Source organism: Camelus ferus, chromosome 6 (genome assembly GCF_009834535.1).
Source record: "Camelus ferus isolate YT-003-E chromosome 6, BCGSAC_Cfer_1.0, whole genome shotgun sequence".
In the NCBI taxonomy this organism is placed as follows: domain Eukaryota; kingdom Metazoa; phylum Chordata; class Mammalia; order Artiodactyla; family Camelidae; genus Camelus; species Camelus ferus.
Window position 1 is genome coordinate 83608833 of NC_045701.1, and position 24266 is coordinate 83633098.

General features: G+C 45.4%; 1 protein-coding gene across 1 annotated transcript in view; it reads right to left on the minus strand.

Annotated features, from left to right (window-relative positions):
• Positions 1 to 409: 409 nt before the first annotated feature.
• Positions 410 to 24266, minus strand: part of LGMN (legumain) — a 31499-nt gene continuing 7642 nt past the window's right edge. The window contains 14 exon segments of the mRNA XM_006184186.3: positions 410 to 2480; positions 2723 to 2790; positions 4523 to 4630; positions 4632 to 4694; positions 6557 to 6757; positions 8493 to 8582; positions 8669 to 8787; positions 9649 to 9715; positions 10488 to 10550; positions 11046 to 11121; positions 12325 to 12410; positions 13650 to 13731; positions 14667 to 14764; positions 23156 to 23322. Of these exon segments, the coding sequence (XP_006184248.2) occupies positions 2438 to 2480; positions 2723 to 2790; positions 4523 to 4630; positions 4632 to 4694; positions 6557 to 6757; positions 8493 to 8582; positions 8669 to 8787; positions 9649 to 9715; positions 10488 to 10550; positions 11046 to 11121; positions 12325 to 12410; positions 13650 to 13731; positions 14667 to 14764; positions 23156 to 23293 (1302 nt within the window). The 5' untranslated portion in view covers positions 23294 to 23322 and the 3' untranslated portion in view covers positions 410 to 2437.

The window sequence follows — 24266 nt, forward strand, 5'->3', positions numbered from 1 at the left end:
TTGACCTGGGTGGTAGTGACTGTATAATTCATCACACTTGCTTTGTATGGTCCTCTATGTTTTTATTTTATAACGAAAAGGTAAAAATAAGTGATTTGTATGTATGTGTGTAAATATGTAGAAAGGGGATTCTTGATGAATATAAACTGACATCTGGGATTTCTGGGAAGGAAAGGGGTTGGCCATGTTTTCTTTGAAGGCTTAGTTCTGCGTACCTCTGGTGCCAGAAAAACATGTTTGTACGTTTTGGACAGAACTAGAAAAAAAAAATGCTGGTCCAAGGTGTGACACACATAGAAAGGTCACCCTTGTCAGAAGTCTAATAGAAAATAGCTTAATATGAGGGATGGAAAGTCATTTCTGCTGGAGGCCTATGAACTAGATGAAGAGGAAAAAAGTCAAGGCAGTGTGACTTCTGAAACTGTCATTTATTTGAGAAATGAACAAGCTGCTTTCAACCTTTAGAACCATGAACATTCAAGTTTCTGTACTTGTTAAACAGTTAAGTGTACTTTTGCTCCACTGGGAGGACAAATAAAAAGAGAGGAGCAGGGTAACAAGGGCAGTTAACAGTTCTAGAAAATAGAAGAACAGAGTTTTTACGATGTGAATCTTGAGAACTTTTAAGAGACTCCTTTTACAAATTCTACTTTTTAGTATTTCTTTGAACATCAGCCGGCCCTCAGGGCTGCCGCTGTTGAGCATTAGTGATAAACACACACACACAGGATGCTTCTTGTACTTGTTACTTAAAATCTTAAAGCCCCCCGCCAAATCTGTAGGACCATAAGAGTTCTTTATCCTGGTCACAGGATTGGCTCTATTAGGACAACCTCACAGAGAAAGGATAATCTGATTAAAAATGGGCCCATTGGAAACAAAGTATCACCCTTGAATTTGTAACAGACATAATCCTATTAGCCAGTATCTCAACTTCCAGTTGGTACCTCCAAATTTTAAAGGCATCAGTCATTGCTAAGTAAGACAGGTGGTTGCAGTTTAGTTAGTCTTCCTTTTTTTCTCTTTGCTGTATCTCTATCTAAACAGCCATCTAGCTATATGGCTTGTTTTTTTTAAAAATTATTGAAATATGATTAGCAAACCACATAATTCTATTTGATGTATACAATTCAATGGTTTTCAGTACATTCAGAGTCATACAACCATCATCACAATCAGTTTCAGAACATTTCATCACCCCAAAAGAACCCTCCTCCCCATTAGTAGTCACTGTTTCCCCACTTCCCTCTCTCCCCCATTCCTGGCACTACCCATTGACTTCCTGTTTCTATACATTTGCTGATTCTGGACATTAGATACAAATGGAATCATAGAAAATGTGGTCTTTGGGGACTGGCTCCTTTCCCTTGGCTGAATGCAGTAGCTGTATCAGTGTTTCATCCTTTTTATTACTGTATAATATTCCACTGCACAGCCAGAGTTAGTGTTACTTTTAAACATCTTCCACAAACCCATGGGGAGCACCTCCCCATGTGGGGCACAGGGCCAAGGAAAACAAAGGTAAGACAGGCAGCCTTTGCCCTCAGAGGAGCTCAGACAAGCTCCCACCCATGCCGGGTGTAAGGGCAGACCTGACATGTACTGTGGGAGACCCAAAGAAAATGCAGGTGCCGACAGAGGAGAGGGGAGTTGGGGTGGGTGGGAGAGGAAGACGCTGCGGAAGAAAGGGCACTTTCTGGTACACCTTGAGATGTGTCAGATGGAGGGAAAGGCACTCCAGGGCAAGCAGCAAAGGCACAGGAGGCTGACAAGTCCAGGGAGGGCCAGGGAGCAGGGCCAGTGGCAGGAGGAGATCAAGGCAGGGGAGGCTGGAAAAGCCAGACAGATAGGAGTGGGCCCCACCAGAGGGGCCAGGAGCATCAGCTACAAAGTCGGGGACCTGAAATTAATACTCATATTCAGTTATAAATCTTTATTTTTTAGACTTGTCCATTATTGCAAAATAAAATACAAAAGCAATCAAAAATTATACTATTTTCTAAAAAATAGTTTCCCATTTGAAGTTTATATTCCTCTTCAATAAAATCATTGTGAAGACTTCAGAGGTTCCGGCTTCAAATTCCTCAGAACAAAGACTTACTGGCTACAGAAGCTCCAGTGAACTTCTTGCTCCTTAAAAACCCTCTGAAAAAGCCAATATGCCTTTCTCAACACAGAGCGTTAGCCACCCAGATCTGTGGGTTTTTTTCAGAGGATCACACAGGATCAGTAGGAGCTGAGGACATAGGTAAAGGGGAGCAAGCCGTCTGGGGAGAGGCCTGCAGTGTGGCCCTGGAGTGGTCTGACCGCAGCCCCGGGAGGGCCCGCAGCACCCCGCCAGGTGAGTTTCCCTCTGGCTCCACCTCTTCAGTCTCTGATTAGTACACGTTCTAAGGGACAGTGTTCATATTTGGAAAAGCGCCAAGTACGCAGTGTTTCAGTAGTAACCAAGGCACACCTTGTTCATGGACAATTTTATTCTGTAAGAAACGGGAAGAAGAAGTGAATGAACCCGAAGTTGTCAACTCTGAAGAAATGAAGACACACAGAACCCAACACGCAACAGGGAGCCACACGTGACAGACCCACCCGGTGATGATCCCCAGGGGGGGCATCTATTCGGGACTCCGCCACGGTGGGAGGGAGCAGCCGGCAGAAGCAAAACTGCGGCCTTCTGCTTTTAGAGGGACACCGGCCCTTCAAACGCCAGGTGCTGACTCACCTGTCAATCGGATAAGGGTTTTCGCAAAGGTTGACCAGCACGTACAAATGTCTCAAAGCATACTCGTACTGGAGGAAAACAAACCAAAAAGACGCGATCAAACACCATCATTTCACCACACAATCAATTCCTAACTTAGGACTGTCCTGCTTCTGTGGTCACAGACAGAGAGCATCTAGACCAGTGGTTCTCAGCCTTTATTGGGTCAGGATCCCCTCTCTCTCTCTGGATAATCTGGTGAGATTTCTGGACCATCTCCAAGAAAAGTGGACCAGCGCAGGGAGGTTGCAGGCTTCCTACAGCACTCTCAGCCTAGGCCTGGACTCCTGATTTAGAATCCCCAGGCCCAGCTCCTCTCTGTCAGCAAAGACCGCCCTTGGCAGCCTGGCTTTTGGTTCTGGGACACAGTGGTGAGGGAGACAGATGGTAAGTGAATGCGAAACCAGATGGCAACTGACAAGACCAAAATAACTGGGGATGTTTATCTTGAAAACACTTCAAAAGAATCTGAGAACTCTCATGAGGAAGAAAGGAGAGACTTACTTTCTGTGATTCCAGAGGGCAAAAACTTAACACCAGAGGATAAAGTATTAATTAAATAAACAGGAAATTTTAAATTATTAAAGAATATTTTGTTAAATAAGTGAAAAATAAAATTGAGAGCTTCTTAATAATGGAGAGCTACCTCCCAGTGCCCAGCACTCCATCCCTGGAAGTATCTGAGTGTCATCCCTAGTGTGCACATCACAGCCCAGAGACAACTGTCTGCAACGATGAAAACATTCCATTCTTAATTCAGGAGCCACTAACCACAGGTGGCTACTGAATACTTGAAATGTGGCTACTGTGGTTAAGGAACAAAATTTTACATTTTGTTTTAATTAATTTAAATTCAAGTTTAAGTAGCCACATGAGGCTGATGACTACCATATCGGAGAGCAGAGGTCTAAAGCAGCACTTGACAAACATTTTCTTTTAAGGACCAGAGAGTAAATCTTTTGGGTTTGGGGGGCTGTAGGAAATAGTTAACTCTGCTGCAGCATGAAAGCAGCCAGAGACAACATGACTGTTTCAGTAAAACTATTTGTAAAAAACTGTGGGCAGGAATTGGCCTGCGGGCCAGTTTGCTAACCCCTTCCCCAGAAGGATCCAAGCATCACACACTACTGACCAGAAAGGAGGCTTTTAGGTACCTTCCAACCCTGCCATTCCACAATCTGTAAAAACCAGCATCACATACTACTGACCAGAATGAAGACTTTTTAGGTAACTTCCAACCCTGACATTCTACAATCTGTAGAAATTTGGGACTTTCTTCTCCATAGGCCAGGGCCTGACGTCAACAATAAACCTTTGGGAGGGACAGACCCAAAAGGGAGAAAACCTGTGTGGCTGGTGTGAGGGGTAGGGGTGCGGGAGGCGGTGTGGCAGGGACAGCACAATGTGAAGAGAAGGAACTCCCCTTCAAGTCCAGTAGAAGTGGAAGGTGAACCACCTATGACTGGTAAGCTCTCCTGTCCCCTGGGACAGTTAAGAGTATCTGGGACTGGACTTCGGGTCAGTGAATCAGGACAACCTTCCTCCTTTCACATCCCCACCGAAGGCCAACGAACTGGCCTGTTATTTCCTTAGCCTGGATTAGCCTGGATGTAAGCCTTTCACAAGGCAATGCATTCCACTGTGATTCCCAGTGGATGATACTGATTCTGATTTGGGTTTAAAGACGCAGAGAAAGGCCAAGTTCATTGGCCCAGGGAAGGCAGGGTGCAGAGGCCTGCAGCCCCAGGGGTCTGTGCTTACCGTAGGAGAGTGCCAGTTGAAGCAGTGTGTGCGGAAGTGTGACACGGCCGCCTGGTAGCAGTCGTGCGCCGTGAGCGGGGCTCTCTGGGACAGGAGCCTGTCCCCCTCAGGCGTCCGACCCCGAGATCAAGGAGACAATCTTTTGCACTGACTTCTCAATAACGTGCCTGGCCTGCAAAGAAACACATCTTTTTGAAATGTATCTTCCTTATCGCAGTCTCTCTTGGAACCCCGGACCAGGTGGAAGCTTCTCTTCACACAGCCCCCACCCGAGAGGTTAAAACAGATGCCAACAGATGCACACAAAAGGCTTCTGCTACAGCCGGAAACCTTCACAAGTACCTTGCTTTTTAGGGCTCTTCTGGCATGAAGGAAACATTTAAATCTCAGTACCTGAAGAGCAGGTTGGCTCAGTCTGAGGAAGAGGGGGTGGTGTAGAAATTGTGCCCCAAAGCAGACAAGTAGACTATTGTCTCGTAAGTGGTATGTGTTCATAGGCACCTTTGCCCATCCCAGAAACCAAGTGCTCAGACAGAAGGACACAAAAGGGGGCATCATTTTCTTCCCAGATAATGAAAACCAGCATCATAAGGAGGAAAATTCTACCACATCAACCAAAACCTACAATCGAATCCTCCTGCTCCCCAGCCAGGGTCTGTTTCGCTCGTGTCTGAATGCAGCATAGCCTCCCTGCCCACTGTGTGTGAGACCAGCGGTTCTCAACGCGTGGTCCAGGACGGTGGGGGTCCTCAATGCGGGGCCTCTCAGATCTTTCAAGGGCTCCATGATGTCCTTCCTTTCCTGACTATGTCTCTGTGCAAGGCTGCATTTTCTTCATATACTTCAGCCAGAAAAACAGAGCCCAAGAGAGTGAATGCAGATGCAGGTACAAGGATCCAGCTGTCTCCTATTACGCTGGGCAGAAGAGAGATTTGCAAAAATGCAAAGTGATGCCACTCTTCTCACCCAAAGTGCTTTTATTTCAGAAAATGGTTATTTTTCATAAAAAGTACATTCACATAAAATGGGTTTATTATCATTTCTAGCACTTTTAAAATCTCACTGTTCATTTGATGCAGTAAATATTGATATAACTCACATAAACAAAAACTCTCTGGAATCAATCATTTTAAGAGTGCCAAGAGGTCCAAGAATAGAATGTACGAGCACTGCTGTATTACACTGATACCAACAGCAAAAAAAGATTGATGTACCACGTATGGAGTACCATCAGGGTTATTAGGTGTATGACTTCAAAACAGATCACACAGACGTTTTTTCTTTCCTAGAAAAGTCAGGCTGTCTCCAGGCACAGCAGTCCCGGTGCTGTGCTGATGAGGGGGACAGAAGCTGGCTCTGCTGGGAGGGACACTCGATCTCTGCCCAGCATCCTGTGAGTACATGCTTGGTGGTTCTACCCACACAGCTAGAATTTGAAAAGAAATTCTGCCAGTTCCAAAGAAACTGCTAAGCTGCAGAGAACAACCCAGTCATCATAAAAGATTCCCCAAGCATTTTAGGAAGAACTTGGGGCAGGTAACTGTATTTCTTTCCTAAGGCAGCAGAAATTTTTTGTGGACTGGATTTAAAAAAAAAAAACTCACCAAGCAGCAAAACAAAAATGTCTTCTAAGTTGATACAACACTGTAAACTGACTATACCTCAATTAAAAAAAAATCTTACAAAAAAATGTCCTCCAAGTAACTAGGTGTAAAAGAAGGAACACCCACGTGCCATGGCTTCTCGGCATGAGACGGGGAGGGACAGGCCTCCTTCCTTTGCTCCCTGCTTCCAAAGGGGTCAAGGCCAATTTACTAATGAAGAATGAAGCCGGCCACTTCCCTGCTCACTCACTTCCACTTTTCAGAGAGTACAAAGGCCAGTTTCCTTCCCCACATACTTCCGTGTGGCAGGAAGTGACCCCAAAGCTCTGTCACCAGGCTCCAACCAATGAGGAATAATGGTCAGGAGGCAAAGACAGGGCTCCAGCATGCTGCCCGTGAGACTGGGAGCCAGAGCCTGACCGCCACTTACCTCCAGATGCCTGTCTATCTCCTCGACGAGACGCCTGGACTCCTGCAGATCGTTGGTGTTCATCAGTTTCCTTTTCATGATGGTGAGAGGCACCTCGGGGCTGGGAGTGAGGTCAAGGTGTTTGACTGGGGGCAGGGAGATGGGAGAACTAGCTTTGTGTTTCAGACCCTGAAACTGTATCAACTTCATGGTAGAGATGGACTGAGGAGGGAGAGAGAGAGAATGAGAGAGAGATGGTTTAGCGGGAAGAGCAGATGTGCTCTTGGAGTTCATAGTTCACCCCACGTGGTTTCAAGACCACTGCAGGGTCACAGCCGCAGCCTGAAAGCACATGCTTGGCCCTCAGCAATAGGCGAGGCACCACACCTGAGCACCTGAAATCCACCGGTGATGAACTTCCAAGATGCCGGGCATCCTTAGCAGCAGAACCGCTCCTCAGTTCCCCTGAGCTTGGACCAGAGTCCTTTCAGCCAGTGGTGACCGTGGGCTGTGCTCACCCCACCAAGCTCACCTGCCTGCCCCTACTGACTAGCAAAGGAAGGTGCAGAGCATCTGTCCAGGTCAGAGCTGAGGTCTGGGTCCACTGAGACAGGCAGACCTAAAGCTGTGGAGAGGCTGGGCGGACACTCGGCATCAGGGCTTCACAAGCAGGCCTGGCTGCCTGGCTCTGTTTGCCCACAGGGGTCACTACAGGCTGATCCCGATGACCGGGAAAGAAATGCTATGAGCAATCATGTTCCTAAACCAGGAACACTGATCTAAAAATAGCTCTAAAACAAAATACCCACAAGTATATTTAGAAGCATAACATTTAGAAAAGATCCTTCACACCTCAACCAAGACTGGAAATGGCTAATGCTGAGGACATTTTAAGCAGAACAGAAGGCCCAGGGCAGAAGAGCTGTTGTTGGGTACCCCCTCCCTCTGCTCCCCCCACAAAGCCAGGGAAGTGCCACCTTTGACCCTGCCTCCTCCGAGGTACCTTCCCCAGCCTTCTCTCTGCTCTGTCCCTCCACTACCCGCTCTCAAAAGCCTGACCAGGCCCACAGCATCCTGGCCTCCCGAGCACACTCGTGGCCTGTGAATGCCCCGCTGGCTCACAGGCCCTCCAGTCCACACTCTGGCGGTGAAGAGCTGCATGGTGACAGCTGGACTGCCTGACTCGCCAGTCTTCTAGAAGGCCAATGCTTGCATCAAAGGAACAGACCTCAGCAGGCAAGCTCTCAGATGGTGGCAGGCCACCTCACTGTGGATGGTGTCTGGTCATACGGACGACTGGCAGCTGGCGTGCACCACCAATCACCTCCTCTGCATGTCACAAAGGTGAGCCCCAGGGGTGACACCTAAGGCCCAAGCCTTCAGCAGCCACCTGCTGTGACCTATGCCTGGACAGCCCTGATGGACTGACCTAGTGTACCACGTAGGTCCCTTCTGAACCTAGCTGGAGAGGATAAAAGTCTGTAATTCATAGCCAAAGGGTCAAGGTAACACCCTGTAACTGCAGGGATGCTGGACCCCAGAGGATCCAGGGTGCGGGGCTCTATGGGGCAAAGCCAGGAAACTCGCAGGAGCAGCTTTCAGTTATCAGCAACCTCTCCCTGTGGGCCAGGCCCCCTGCAGTGGTGGTGGTGCACCACCGTCTTTAATCCTCCCGACTACCCTCAGCGCTTGGGCTTTGACCAAGGAGGAAACAGAGATTCTGAGCAGTCAAGTAGGTTGCCCAAAGTCTCACAACTTTGTGAGCTTGACCCTAGGAAGTCTGATTCCAAAACCTGGGCAGAATCTCCAGGATGGAGCAGCTGTGAGCGGCAGAGCCATCGCTGCCTCAGCCGCTCCTCGCCCGGAGGGATCCCGTTTCTCTTCACCAGATCAGCGTTCCAGGCAAGTCGGCCTGGGACTCGAGGAATCTTCAGGAGTGCGAGGCGCCCCTGCTCACCTTGTTTCCATACTGCATGACGTGGCTGGTGTTGGTGTGGGATTTTACCAGCTGGTACTGCTTGTGGAGGCTCTCTTTGTTCAGATCCTCCTGCAGAAATGGAAACATTCGAGTCCTTCGACGATCACAGCTGACAGCTAAGCCTCGGCTGGACAGCCGGCCCCCCGAAGGCTCACCTCGTCCGAGTCTTCCATCCAGTTGACGCTGTACCAGTCCCCCAGGTACGTGGACCTCTCCTCGTCATAGTAACAGGCGTAGGACGACTCCTCGGGGTTGGCGGCAGTCGTTGCATAAACTACAATGAATCAAAGACACCTTTCTGTCATGTTTTCTTCTTGGCCGTCTACAGGTTCACTTGGACTTTGAGTTTCTCCTCCTTTCCTAGTGTAATCAACACAGGGAGGGCAGGGAGACCTCACTGTATCCAGCCCTGTTGACTCAGTTACAATAACTCATCTAGAATTAAATGTGGAAGAAAGAAGCCAGCTGACACACATGTCCTGCAGCAACGAGCACGCACGCACGCATGCTTATTAGGACATCCAGCTGTTTTGGAACAATGCTGAAAGCTTTTAATAGCTCTGGAAACTTGAAGGGTAGGTGCCTAGTTTCATTTCCAGAGAAAGTCAACATTTATTAAAGAAACACTTAGGTTGACTGAACATATGAAATAGCCACCATTTACTACTGCGCTCCCATGGGCTCAGAACCGCGCTGGACAAATGTCATTGCTTAAAGCATAACTCCCCCAACAGACTTTATCTTTATCCCCATTTTACAGATGGGGATGACTGAGGGTTAAGAGGATAAGTCACCTGCCCTAGATCAGAGAGCCAACAAGCAACACATTGCAAAGGCCTGAGGTCCAAAGATTGTGATTTGGGACTTAAATAGCTTTACTGGAACCCAGCAGAGCACCGTGGAGCTCACACCAGAGCTCACATCACTTCATTCCCTGACGTCTAATCCCCCAGGAGTAGAAGCCCAGAGCTGCCCACAGGTACCTCCCTACTTCCGGGCACCAGCTGCTCCAGGCCCTGGTTTATGTAAGACACTTGGTTCTTCCCAGTTAGCAGAATCGGGAGAATGTCTGACTGCACCACTTAGCAAGGTGCTCACCCAGCCCCACTCAGGGGCCGGTGCTCCCACCACCTACCATTGATGTTGGGGGGCAGGTGTCTCATCATGGACCCAGACTCACAGGCTTCAATATAAAACACCATCTGGGAGGCAAACAAGACAGGTGAACTCACACCTGGCCAGGCACAGACCTCTCACAAACGCCCCTTGGGCTCTGTCCACCCTCCTGACCCGTTTCTTAAGAGTCTTTCACTTTTGCTTTTGGGAGACACCTCTGCTATAAGAAGCTGCTGTCATACAAACTGGATGGACTCGAATTTATGCATGGTTACAGAATAAAATGACCCATTAGCTGAAATAACGCAGAGAAAATGGAGCCACAGATGATGCTAAGGAAAACCGTCCTGCCATCCAGTGCAGGGGTAGTTTCCAACAGCAACACACATCGCTGTCACGTACACACCCAAGCTATGCAGATTCTCTACAGCGTGCTACCAGGGCAAGAGAGGGCCAACGTGAAAATAAGACTTTCCTCCCCAACTGCCCCAAATGGGTGGCAGCCCTGGAAACAGTGGTCCTCAGAGTGTGGCCCCAGACCAGCAGCATCTGCATCTCCTGGAAACTCAGAAAGGCAAGCCTTCCTGGCCTCTCCCCAGAACTGCTGAGTCAAATTTGGGGGTGGGAGGCACACTGTGTTTTAACAAGCTGGCCAGTGGTTCTCATCTAACAGCTACAGCTGTAGAATCACAAAAAGTGAATCCCGGGAAACCAGAGGTCAAGACTGATTGAAAGGACACGCTTTCCAGAAAATACAGCCAATCCAGAGTTAGGAGGCCAGTCGAGGAACTGTGGGCCCTGCTTCCGCTGCCTTCCTCACGCTCCCCCCTCCAAGGCCGCCCCAAGCACTGACGTTACCTTTTGGTACATTTTATGTTCATACATGTAATAGATGGTCTCATTCAGGTCCTTTACGTGGAGCTGCAAGGTAAGAATATGGACATTCAGACCAAACACATCAACAGAAACCATTTGCTGGATAAGCCACTAACAAAGTCCCAGTGATGCTTCATACATTCTAATTTACCAGTCCTTAGAGATAATCATGGTGAACAGCACTATCCCGGAACATCGTCCAGAGCTTTATTCACATGTTAAAAAGGGGAAGAGGATGTGTTTCCTCGTCACTCTGTCCAGAGCACTCAGGGACCATGTTCTATGACTACGTCTTGTGCAGTGCACCCAAGTTCAGGGACAGCTACTGATGCTGTTATGTGAAGAGACATGCGGAGAAAACTTGCTGGAAGAGGTGCCTCTGGATAGATTTCAAGCTGCTAAATGTGTCCCCACACTCAAGAGCCACACACAGACCCACCCTGGCAGGACGTGAGGAACACATGTCATGGGCGTACTGTCAACACAGAGGTTTTGTTTCCCATTCTCCCAGCTTGTCTTAAAACAGTAAGAAAAACTCACATCATCGTTAGGAAAAACCAGTATTCCAGCAGCTCCGTGATCAGTGAAGTAAATGAACACGTGGTCCCGGGGGCCACTGCCAAGAGACACACAGATGGGAATGAGAGTCGAAGTCAGCCATTCTCTATTTCTACTTCTGTTTCTCTGAAAAGTCACCCCAATCAAAAACCTAAGGAGAGGTCTGAGGATTACAGTCCCCCAACCAGGAATGAGGAGGAACACAAGACCCGGTTGTCCGGCTGTTCCTCTGCCCCCGCAGAGCGCTGTTCTGAACCACGGGGCGGATCCCAGAGCCTCCAAGCTCTGATTCATGGCTGGGAGGGCAGCTCAGCAGGCAGACCAGGTGTGATTTGGAGAGCACGTCCTTTGGCAATTGGGCCTCATCCCAAGGCAGCCACACTCTCCAGCCAGGCCTCCCCCACATGAGGAAGGGAGCCAGGACACAACACTGAACATGGTCCCGCAGCTCAACCCCTCCCCAGGGCCCTTGGCCTGCACAGAGTCTGGGACGCCCCCCTGCACCCCCTCACCAGGGTTTACACTCAGAGGGCACTGCTTCAAGTTTGCACGGATGAATAACTCACTTGGAGGTAATCTGATTCATCCAACACAGATGTCCGTCTCTGCTGTAACTCACGCGAGCTACTTGTGCCCAGGTCCCCCCTTAGGTGTGAGAGAAACAGCACCACCTGCCAAGCATCACTTGCTTCTGAGACTCTCTGAAGTCATTCTTCTAAAACCCCTGATGTCACGTAAAAATGCTACATAAAGAGACGTTAAACAAGACATCTCCAACAACCCGTAGTCAGGGGGGCAAACTCGGGGATCAGTTTTCCCCGATACAAAGGTTAGCTCTGAACTTATGAATGTGCTCCTCCCACTGGGCTGATCAGGGATCGGAGCACGGGGTTCGTGGAGGCGGGGCTGGAGCCATTTAAGCGGACTGGACACAGGGCTTCACACCTGTCCCGGTGCATTCCACCAGTAGAGGTAAGGACCAGCACCAGGATCCACCACCAACAAAAAGAAATGGGTTTAAGTGATGGGGAACATTTCACAAAGAATAATGAGGGATCCTGGACGACAGGGTTAGTTCGTTACAGAAATGGTCTGCCGAAAGAAGCCACCAGCTCTGTGCAGCCTTCCAGGATGAGGCTCCCCACGCTGCCATCTCTCATGGGTTAACTGGCCAGAATCCAAGAGCAAGGCCTGTTTGAATTCTCCATTCTGGAGTACCAGGTCATTCAGAAAAGTGGGACGGCTGTAAAACAGACATTACCTCTTCAAGACCTTTCCAGATCCTTTGCCCTTCACTGCTTCTGCATCACCTCTCAACACAGCAAGGAAATTTTGCGGGGTGACATCCTACAAAGAATTGGGGGTTGAAATAAGATGCAGCTGTCATTCCAAATGAGTGCGTTTCCTGAGTCTGTAGCAGACAGCCCAGGCCACCAGGACACACACCTCCAAAGCTTAAGGTTTAAGGACAAACATTTTGCAACCAAGACAGACCCAAAGCAAGGTCAGTGTTTCCGAGGCAGGTGCATGACCTCATTTCAAATATCGTCTTGTCTTTGGCTGATGGCAACTCAGCAAGTCTGCCATTCCTTCTTGACCATTATAAAGTCCATGTGGAGAAACCCAAAAATGTCGGTAGGTAGGGACAGACAGCAGAGGAAGAGCACACAGCCTCAGAGAGACAGCAATGTGGGAGGCAGGAACGTTAGCGCCACCCTTTGCACCCAGCCTGCCTCTTAAGAGGCTGAATCCCAAGGACATTCGATGTCCTTTAAGCGGGTTTTGTAAAACAGGTATCTGACTGTTCAAAAAGCAATACAGAAAAGTACAAAGGAAAAATAAACATCATCAAAAATCCCAACACCTAAATTCCAGACATTTCCTTATATAACTACAAAGAAATAATTTCATAAAAAGGATGATCTATAATTAGATGTATGATGTGTCTGATTTAATTGTTTTTGAATTTAAAAGTTTGAAAGAATTGCTAAACTTCGGATGTTTCTCCATCACAAGGAATATTAGGTCCTAAAAGAGCTCTCAGAAATTAAGAAAAAGAGACTATGAAATCCACGAGGCTGAAGTCATTATGGTGGTTTTTTTTAAATGTGTTAATTTATACAGCCTCAACTGACTGGGAAGGATATAATATTCTGGAAGTTATACACTATAATAATAATTAACAAAATCCCATCTTGGCAAAATCCGGAGGTATTTTGCACCACGGCTGGCACTGAGAAAACTAATTTTCAGAAAAGAGCACAGATAATCTATAATCAGATGAATGGCAATATCTTAAGAAAATCAGGTACTACTGAAGGAAATCTATTATCAGGTTTAATGCATAAGAAGACTAGAAACTAAAGATCGGTAGACTACAACTAACATTTTTTCTTTCTTTTTTCCTTTGCTTTCTTTCAAAATTCTCAGAAGTTACACTTCATGCACAAATCTTAATACAAACACGAAACACTGACCAGAAACCAGTCTAATGAGGTCCTGATTCTAGAAGTATAAGAAAGAGAAAAAAAATCATCACTGAAATGAAACAGGCCCTGCTGGCTCCAAGCCCGTGCTCCGCCTCACCTCGCCGGTGTAGTCCTTTAGAACCCCCTCATACACGTCTGAGCCATTGGGCCTGTTGATCACAATTCCTGGAGTTGGATTGCTGAAAATCAAAAGACACAACTGAAGCACATTATCTGATGTATCTCTGAAGTCTGTATCTTCATCAGTATGCCTCCATTTTATGCATTTTATGCATAAAAATGTTAACCGACCAAGGTTGTCAAAGATATTTCTCATCATTGCCAAGGTCACCAACGTTAGTGACTTGAGCACTTCAGTGGCCTCAGGTGTCCCATAACTCCTGAGTTCTTGGCAGGATAAGTAAAGGGCTGAGCTCTGAAAGCTCAGGACAGAGACCCCAGCCCCAGATTGCACCTTGGGGGCAAGATCTCATCAAGAGATCTCTCAGAGCAAAACTGTTTTCAGAAAAAGACAGGACCGAAGACAGGACTTTCATACAAGAGCTTAGGCGTGAAAGCCCAGAATGGATTACGAGCTCTTATGGGGTCACAGTAAAGAGTCACAGCTGGGTGACCAGGGAGCTGGGAACTAGGATGGCATAGGTGTAGTCCCCACGCCTGCTGCTTCTGATCTCAAGAAATCAGATAATCGGGCATGAGAGAACTATTTGTAAAATTAAATTCAACAAATTTTTTAAAAAGGAAATAAGTACAGAACAAAAGGTAGAAGGATCTAACCTACAAATAAGCTTTCTGTATCCAGACCCTGTGAGGTGGGAGTCCCGTTGGAGGTTGGGAATAAGCACTGGAGAACCCAGCGATGATGAGTCAGCTCTCCAAGCCGAGAGGTAACTGACGCTTTAAACTCTTCCAAAGCCCCAGCCCCAGCATCTTTCACCACCATTGCCTGTGTCCCTGCTATTGCTGCCGACCCTCCTGAGTTATGGTCAAAGCTTTACACAAAATAGCCCTGTGGGATTTCATTCCACTGATCTGAGGATTCCTGAGAGTCTGTCTGCATTTTTCAAAATGCCCTGAAGTTCCCCACCACCAAGTTCAAAGCACCCCTACTTACTCCTGGGAGTTGGCGATGTCATCATACATCATCACAACGATCTGCTCATCAGGGACGCCGTTTCGGTGAACGATCTGGTAGGCGTGGCATGCATCTGCCTGGGAGCAGTGGTTTCATCAAGTGTTAGATTTTGCCCAGAAGGAGGCCAACTTTGGAGTTCTAATGAGCAATATTTCAAGTATTTTAAAACATACACATTTATCTTCTTTTCAACTCAATTTTTAAAATCCACTCCCCTACAATGAAACTCAGTCATCAGGCAGTTAGTATATATCTGGACTACACACACACACACACACACACACACACACACACACACAGAGAGAAATTGTTAAATTGTTTAAATTCCCATTTTTGTAGAACAAGGATCCTTAAACACCAGTCTGGTAGGATGAATAATAGTTCCCCAAAGACCTCCAGATTCTAATCTCAGAGTCTATGACTATGTTACATTTCATGACAAAGGGGAATTAAGACAGCTGATGGATGTAAGATTGCTAATCAACTGACCTTAAAAGAAGGAGGTTCTATGGTTACCAAAAGAGAAAAGGGTGAGGGGAGGGCTAAATTAGGAGTTTGGGATTAACATATACATACTACTATATATAAAACAGATAAATAACAAGGACCTACTGTATAGCCCAGGGAACTGTAATAACCTGTAATGGAAAAGAATCTAAAAAGTGTGTGTGTGTGTATATATATCACTTTGCAGAACAGCTGAAACTAATGCAACACTGTAAATCAACTATACTTCAATTAAAAAAAAATTAGGAGGTTATCCTGGATTATTCTGCTGACTTTGACAATGGAGGAAGATGCCACAAGCCAAGGAATGTGAGCAGCCTTTAAAACTTGTAAAAGGAAATAAAACGGACCTCAAGAGTCACCAGAAGAAACAAAACCCTTAACAACACCTTGATTTAACCCAGTGAGACCCATTTCAGATTTCTCACATGTGAAGTTGTAACATGATACATTTTTGTTGTTTTAAGCCTAAATTTGTAGTAATTTGTCACGGCAACAATAGGAAACTAAAACACTGAAGGTGGAAGTATAGTGTAATTAGCACTGGACTCGGGAAAACACCCTGACGTTGTCCAATCAGGTTGAGGCATGTACCCTCCAACCCAGCAATTCTGCTCCTGGCTCTGCCCTAGAGAAACCCTAGCCCGTGTGTAACGGAAGAGTGCTCACAGCATGACTGTAACAGCAAAAATGAATAAATAACCTAAAGCATCATTAATAGTTGGAAAAATAAACTGTCCTGTGTTTATAGAATGGAACACCATAAAGCTCACACAAATGGAATACCTAAAAATGAATGAAATACAACTCACGCTTCAAAATACATGAGCCTCAGGAACATGAGAGAAAGAACAAGTCATAGGGAAAAACAGTCGCTATGATTACATTTATATAAATGTCAAAACAGGCTAAATATTGTGTTGTTTACAGTTAAATACCTCTATAGTAAAACTCTAAAGCAAAGCAATGACTGACAAAAAAATGCAGGAGCTTACCCTCTGGCAGGAAGGGACAGGGAGTTGATCGGACAGGGGACAAGGGACTGGTAATTTTCTTTTTCTTTGGTCGGGTACAAGGTACACAGGCATTCATTTTATTATTATGCTTTAAACTGCATGCATGTTATATAGATATTTGTTTTCTATTTCACAAGAAAAAAAAAATCAAACCAATAGTACACCCAGTTTAACCTTCCCTGTGATGAAACTGGAAGTGAGCAGGCACACCCACCCACTCACCTCAGTGCAAATCATCAAAAGGCAGGTTCATCAAAAAACAAAAACAAGTTAGGAGTAAATTTAACAAAAGAAGTATAAGACTTGTACACTGAAAATTAAACATTGCTCATGGAAATTAAAGAAGATTTAAATAGACAGAGAGACATCTCATGTTCATGGGTCAGAAGACTTACTACCCTTAAAATTAAAAAAGTTTAAAAAAACTGATCAGCAGGGATTTCTGCAGAAATTGACAAGATGATCCTAAAAGTTGTACAGAATTGCGAAAGACCTAGAATAGTCAAAAATTTTTTTGAAAAAGAAGAACAAAGTTGGAGGACTTTCACTTCCTGTTTTCAAAACTACATTCAGGAAAGAAGTCTTTTCAACAAACGGTGCTGGGACAATTTGGATATCCATATGCAAAAAGGTGTACTTAGGCCCTCACTTCACACCCCGTACAAAAATTAACTCAAAATGGATCACAGACTCGAATGGAAGAGCTAAAATAATAAAAATTTTTAGGAGATAACAAAGGAGAAAATCTTCAGAACCTTGAGTTATAACTGCACAGATGTCATAGATCTGACACCAAAAGCATGTCTATAAAAGAAAAAAAAATCGATAAACTGGACATCATCAAAACTAGAAACTTTAGTGCTTCAAAAAACACCAGTAAGAAAATGAAAAGACAAGCAACAAAGAGGAAAATATTTGCAAACACATATCTGACAGAGGACTTGTATCCAGAGTATGCAAAGAACTAACTCTTGCACCTCAGTAAAACAATCAACCCAAACAAAAACAGATAAAAGACTTAAATAAACATTTCAGTTAACTAGATATACTAATAAGCACACAAAAAGATGCTTATGATCATTATTATGGGAAATGCAAATTAAAACCACAACAAAAAAAAACCCCACAACTGAGATACCACTTCATAGACAGACAATAACAAGTGTTAGCGAGGACATGGAGAACCAGGAACCTTCATCACTCCTTGTGGGAAGTAAAATGATGCAGCCATTTTGGAAAACAGTTTAACACGATTTCTTAAAAAGTTACATACAAATTTACCATATGACCCAGCAATTCTACTCTTCAGTATCTGCCCAAGAGAAACAAAAACATTTAACCGTGTAAAGATCTATATACACAAATGTTCCTAGCAATATTATTCAAATAGGAAAAAAAAAAGGAACAGACCCAAATAAATGTCCATCAACTGATAAACAAACAAAATGTGGTTTTTGCAATACAGTGGAATACTATTTGGCAATCAGAAGGGACGAAGTACTAATACATACTATGACATGGATAAACCTCAAAACCTTACGCTAAGAGAAGCCACACATACAAGACCACGTTGCATGGCTCCATTTATATGAAATGTCTAGAAAAGGCAAATTTACAGAGGCAGAAAATATACTAGTGGTTGCCTAGGGCTAGGGGTAGGGACCAGAAATAGGCCCAAGCGATCTTACTGGGGAGATGAGAAAGTTCTAAAACTGACATATGGTGATGTTCGCAACCTGATATATTTGGTAAATTGGTAAATCATTGAGTAATACACTTGAAATGGGTGAATTATACATGATATATAAAATATGCTTCAGTAAGCTTATATATTTTAGAAAGGGCAGGTTCAGCCTTTTTAAAGTCTCACCACCACCTTGACAGGCAGGTGCTTTTATGCCCATTTCACAGATTGGGCAAGCTTAGGAAGGGCTCAGGGCTTCCAGCCCAGGTCTCCTGCCCCCAACCATGCCATGCACCCTACCTGCACACACAGCGGTCTCAAAGTCAAGCCGTGATTCTCTCTTGGGTGTCTCAAGTTTCTTGGTTGTCTCTAACTTTGTTCATTCGAAAGGGGTTTTGGTCGGTTTTTCTGTTTGTTTATTTTTTTTTTTTTGGTTGGTTGGAGTCAAGCATTGCCTGGCACCCAAAGAAATAAAAGTAGGGTTCAACCAAGTCAAATGACTTGGAGACAGTGTTTAAAGGCTACTTGAATGACTTCCCTGGGACATATCTGACCTTTATGAATTTTTTTCCCCTTAAAAACAGAAATGCCATACAAGGTACAATGTGAGAGGAGGGTATTGAGCAAGACATTATAGAAAAGGCAGAGCCCTCTGGACTGCTGAACAGAGACTGCTGACCCAGGCTGTTTCACAGCTTACCTAAGAATTCTGACAAGCTTACTCATCATCTCATGATTTCCTGGTACAGGCCACTGTCCCCATGCTGATCGTGCTGCCAGTTGGCAGCTAAATAAGGACAACCAGCCTGGGGCAAAGGTTAAATACTCGGCAGGCTCCAGTCACTGCCAAGGGGTCCACCTCCAAGCCAGGGTGGGGCTGAGAAGGGGCTCCCCCGGTCTGCTCACAGGGAGGAGTCTGTCTCTGACCACTTCCTGACACGCGCTCCGAGTGCGGCCAAAGCAAGGCCCTCGGTTGAAGCTCTATAGGGATGCCTAACTGAACATACCATCACCTCGAATTTTCCAGAGGGGAATCGAAGGTTTAGAGTGAGATAACATAACTGGCTCAAACTCATGCAGCAGGTGAGCGGAGAACGGGAATGACACGGAGGTCTGTGTGCGTCCAGGGCCCCTGTTCCCCTACCAGCCCGTGCAGCCTCTGGCCTGTACTGCATCCCCCCAACTCAGCCCCACTCGGCTCTGCTCTCCATCCTGAGTTTCTTTTTTTTTTTTTAATATAAAAGTGATACTTTGTAACATGATGGATTACCCTCAAAAAAAAAAAAAAACATAATGTAGAGTGAAAGAAGCCAGACACCAAAAACTGCATATTGTATGATTCCATTTATATGAAGTTTCTAGAGAAGGCAAAACAAGAGAGACAGAAGGCAGAGCCTTGGTTGCATGGGTCTGAGACGGGCATGGGGGAACTTTCCAGAATGATGGAAGTGTCTTAAAACCAGACAGTGGTATTACCAAAACTCACTAAACTATTCAATATGTGAATTGTATGACATGTAGACTTATACCTTCTCAATAAACCTGTTCTAAAAAGTGGTCATTGCACACATTTTAAAATATGTAAAATGGAAGGTGGTCTTCCAGAAATGCAGTGACTGCCCCCTGAACCTTCCATCAGCACACCTTCTCCTTCCAACTCCAACACGTTCCAGACTTCTCCCTCTCCCTCCCTGCCTCCTCCTGGCCCCAGGACACTGATACTCTTAAAGCCTTTCCGGGAGGAGGTGGCACTGAGTTCCTCTCCACCACAGCCCCGACTCTGGCCCAGCAGAGGGGAAGGGGAATCTGCATTCTCAAAGCTCCTCACCTCACCTGCTGCTCTCAAACACTCTTGTCCTATTGCCAGCAGGCCCAACAACCTTCTCCTTCAGAGCCCCACTGCCCGGCGATAACCTCAAACCCCACCCAGGCCCCATTCTCCCAGCAACACCTGCTCACATCTACCTCTCCCCTAGCTCCCCAAGCATCAACGTCCTCCTGATGGTCCTGCAATTGTGAACTTTCCCTTTGGTCTACTTCAGCACCACCCCCTCTGCCCGATCCAGGTCTTACAAGTCCTTCTCCACATGCTCAAATCTCTGTCCTGAAAGAAACCTTTCTCCAGTCCTGTTCCTCTCCTGGTGACCTATGTACTTCTTTTTCCCCTCACAAGCCTGTCAGAAGAGCAGACGGTACAGCTGTCCCCAAGTATGGCACTGCAGGGCCTCTCCCTCTGTCCTCCATGCACTGCAGTCTGTGTCCACCCCACCACTGCAGGAACCTGCCCTCCCAAGGCCTCACCCACACCACACTCAGGCGCAGCACATCCCACCAGCACCACCCCAGCCCAAGCCCCTCTCTGTCATCCATGAATCCTAGCCAAAAAAGGAAAACAAAGAAATCCAACTCTGTTTAACCAACGTGGTTTAAATAACCATCATAAAGCATGGGAAAACACTTTGGCAACGTCTTAGTTGTGTCTGGTGTATTAATCTTCCCCAAACAAAAGAAATTTGTGATAATGAGTGCTGTGTTAACCCAAGGGTAATGTAAACCTCTATAAAAATGTTAAGTTAAAAGTCTGTGTAGGTTCTACTTCCACGTGGAGAGTTCTTTCAAATGCTCTCTTACCGATGAGGCTCTGAAGTCAAGAAAGCAAATGTTGGCAGTTGGCTGAGAAGAAAACCCGGCCGGCAGGGATGCGGGCTGAGGCCAACAATGGTCTGGCACCACGGTGTCCTCTCTGCACAGACTCAGTGCCAGCATCCTCTCTTATTGAGGGATGAAGATTTCAGTCTGTGGCCACTTCTTCTGCCTTCCTTCCCTTCATTCCATTTTGATACTGAGTATTTTACCCAGGAAAACCAGCAGCACTTTTAAGAATACGTATATGTTTTCTAGGAACAAAGGGTAATTGGATACCTAAACTTAAAAACACATGTATTGGTTAAACATTATTAAATTGGTTGTATAAAATCAACCAACTGGCTGGTTGACTGGCTGATGAGACAGCCTGTCCGCTAACAGTGACCTGTATTTAATACCCCACCTTCCTAATGCGTGGTTAGAGAGACAGGGGAAAACTGAGCCGAGTAGTTAGTACTCGGGTTGCTTCTCTTTAACTGGGGCAGGTCTGGGTTAAGTATTAAAAGGAAAAGGAATCATTTTGCCATGATAACATTTTAATCAAGCCAAATTTCCTATTCAGCTAACAAACAAAAACTATTCAAGAAATAAGTCACTCAGTAATCATCAAATTTTAAAACTGGTAGGGAGTTCATCTCAACCAACCCTCTATTTAAAAGATAGGAAAACCAACACCCTGGGAGGAAAACACACGAGAGGCAGCCCTGCCAAGCGGTCAGGAGCACAGACACGGGGCTCGCGCTGCCCAGTACTGCAGCCGCTGGCCACACCATGACTGAGCACTTCAAATATGGGCAGTCTGAACCGAATGCACCTCTCAGGTAAATGCACTCTGGAATTTGATGACTTGGTATTAAAAAAAGAACGTAAAGTACCTCATCATTAACTTTTTATTCTGATTACAAGTGAAATAATAGTTTGGCTATCCTGGGATAAAGAAGAGACATGAAAGTTAATTTCACCTCTTTCTTTTTCCTTTTTATTTTTAAAGTATGGCTACTAGAAAATTCACCACAATACATGCGGCTCTGCTGTTGGACAGCACTGCTCTGGAGCTAGTTGGCCTGGGTTTGAATCCTGGCTCAAACACTTACCATCTGCGCCACACTGGGTGAAGTACTAACCCTTTCGAGGCCTCAGTCTACTCATCCATAAAAAGGGAACAAGAACATAACCCCACAACGGGGGTCAAATGGGTTCATCTAGTAAAGGGCTCTGAGATGCAAGTCCAGCACATGCTGTGACAGTCTATCTATCTTGTCTCTGAGAATTGAAAGATTAAATGGCTTTTTTACTAACAACTTTATTAAGGTATAATTTACATAAAAATCAACCTTTCACAACATACAATTCAGTGGTTTCTAGTATATTCAGCAAGTCATGCAACCATCACCACTATCTAATTCCAGAACATTTTCATTACCCCAAAAAGAGCCCCTGTACCCATTAGCAGGCATTCTCTGTTCTCCCCTCCGCCCAAACCTTGGCAACTGCGAATCTACACTCTGTTTCTGCGCATTTCCCTATTCTGGACTTTCGTATATAAACAGAATCCTACACTATGTGGTCCTTTGTGACTGGCTTCTCACTCTACATGTTAAGGCTCCCCCATGCTGAAGCATGTGTCAGTACTTTGTTCTTTTTTATAATATCACCTTGTGTGAACAGACCACATTTTGTTTGTCCATTCATCAGTTGATGGACATTTGGACTGTTTCCACTTTTTGGCTAATATGAATAATACTGCTGTAATCATTTGAGTACAAGTCTTTTGGGGAACATACGTGTTCATTTTTTAAAAATATATACCTAGGAGTGGAACTGCTGCGTCATATGGTAACTCTATCTTTAACCTTTTGAGGAACTGCCAGACTGCTGTCCAAAGCGGCTGCACCATTTTACATTCCTACCAGGAGGCTGGACTTTTAATGTATTTGCAGATGCGGATTCTTTTCTCTCTAATTTCTTCCAGGCTGATTTGGTGGGAAGGCCAGGAAAGTTGAGGAGAAAGGGGTGTGGGCAGAGGCACGGAAGGCCAAGAGGCTTCGTGATGCTTTGACCAGAATCCTGTCTACACCTCAACTTGCTGTGTGGCCTTGGGTAAGTCACTTCCTTTCTTCAAGTCAGTTTCCTTATTTATCAAATTTATATGTATTTATAAAATGAAGTGGATCTCAGCTGGGGACATTTGGCAAAGACTGGAGACAATTTCGGTTGTTACAGTGGGGTGGGTGATGCTCCTGGAACCTAGAGGGCAGAGGTCAGGGATGCTGCCAAACACCCCACAATGTGCAGGACAGCTCTCCAGCAGTAAGAATCACCTGCTCCAAGTGTCAACAGTGCCAAGGCTGAGAAACCCTGCATTAGACTCAAGTGACCTCATACAGGCCATTCTGAGGAACTGCCAAACTGATTTCAAAATTGGCTGTACCATCTTATAACCCCCTCAGCAATGTGGGAGGGTTCCCATTTCTCCACATCCTCCCCAACACACTTATTACTGCCAGCCTAACAGGAAAGTAAATGGCTTTTTAAAAAGTCTATTCTATCAACCATGTCCAGGGTTGTTTACAGAATGCCACCGTCATAAAGGAAAAGACTAGTCATTTTCATACCTGGTGTCTGTAATTGTACCAGCCATTCGAGCCTGCGACAATCACCACCCAGTGCTTGCCTCCATCCTCAGGGTCGTCCAGGGGAGCAGCACCGACTCCCAGGACCAAGCTGAGCAACACAGCTGCTTCCCAAATCATTCTGCGCCTTGGAGTTCGACTGCAGAAGTCTGGGAAGAAAAAAGCAGAGTTAAGCAAAAAATAAATGACAAGAACAGAACATTACTTGCCCCTAAGAAAAGATCACAGTAAATGGGTCAAAAAGATAAGATCATTTAGCCCTCAGACGGAACATGCTGAGGATAAAAGTGATGACAGAGCAGGATTTTATTCTTAGTTCTGCTGCCCCTTCCCCGGCTAGGGAAGGGAGTTCCCATGGCTCCCAAACTTCACTGCAGGTGGAAATTATGAGTATAAACCCAAGAATATTCAGAAAGCTCTTTGGGCAACCTTTTAAAAATTTTTGACACAACTTGGAATACAGCAGATAAAATTCTTCAATAAAATTTACCGTGTTGGAAAAAACATCTACCATATACTCTGAATCTGTAAGAAAAGAATATACATATAATGTGTGCAAATAAAACTGTGGAAGGAAGACAAAATTTAGCAGTAGCTATTGTTGGGTAATAGGTGAAATTAAGGATGATTTTTTTCCTTTATATTTGTTTCTTTTGACCATAATTAATGTATATTACTTATACAATAAAGTTTGTAAAAATTAAACATACGTTCAATATAAACACTGAGGGGCAATTTATGTTTGTAAATTATCTCGATAAGCTGTACAAACACTGGCAGCCCAAATTAACGTCTTTGTATTATGCTTACAACCTATTTACATTACTCTGTACAAGAGGCAGGGCAAATGTTTTAATGCCTGTTTTACAGGAAGGGGAGGTTGAAGCCAAGAGAGAAGTGACTTGCCCAGTATCCACAGTCAGATAGCTTTGGTGGGAGACCAGAACCCACGCCTTCTGAATTCTTGGTCCAGCCTCTCTGCTACACGGTTCTGCATCTGGAGACTTTATTCTTTAAGAAGCACATGCCCAATTTTATACTCCGTTGCCAAAACTTTAGTTTTAAATCACAAAGCAAGACTAAGGCTGAGTCC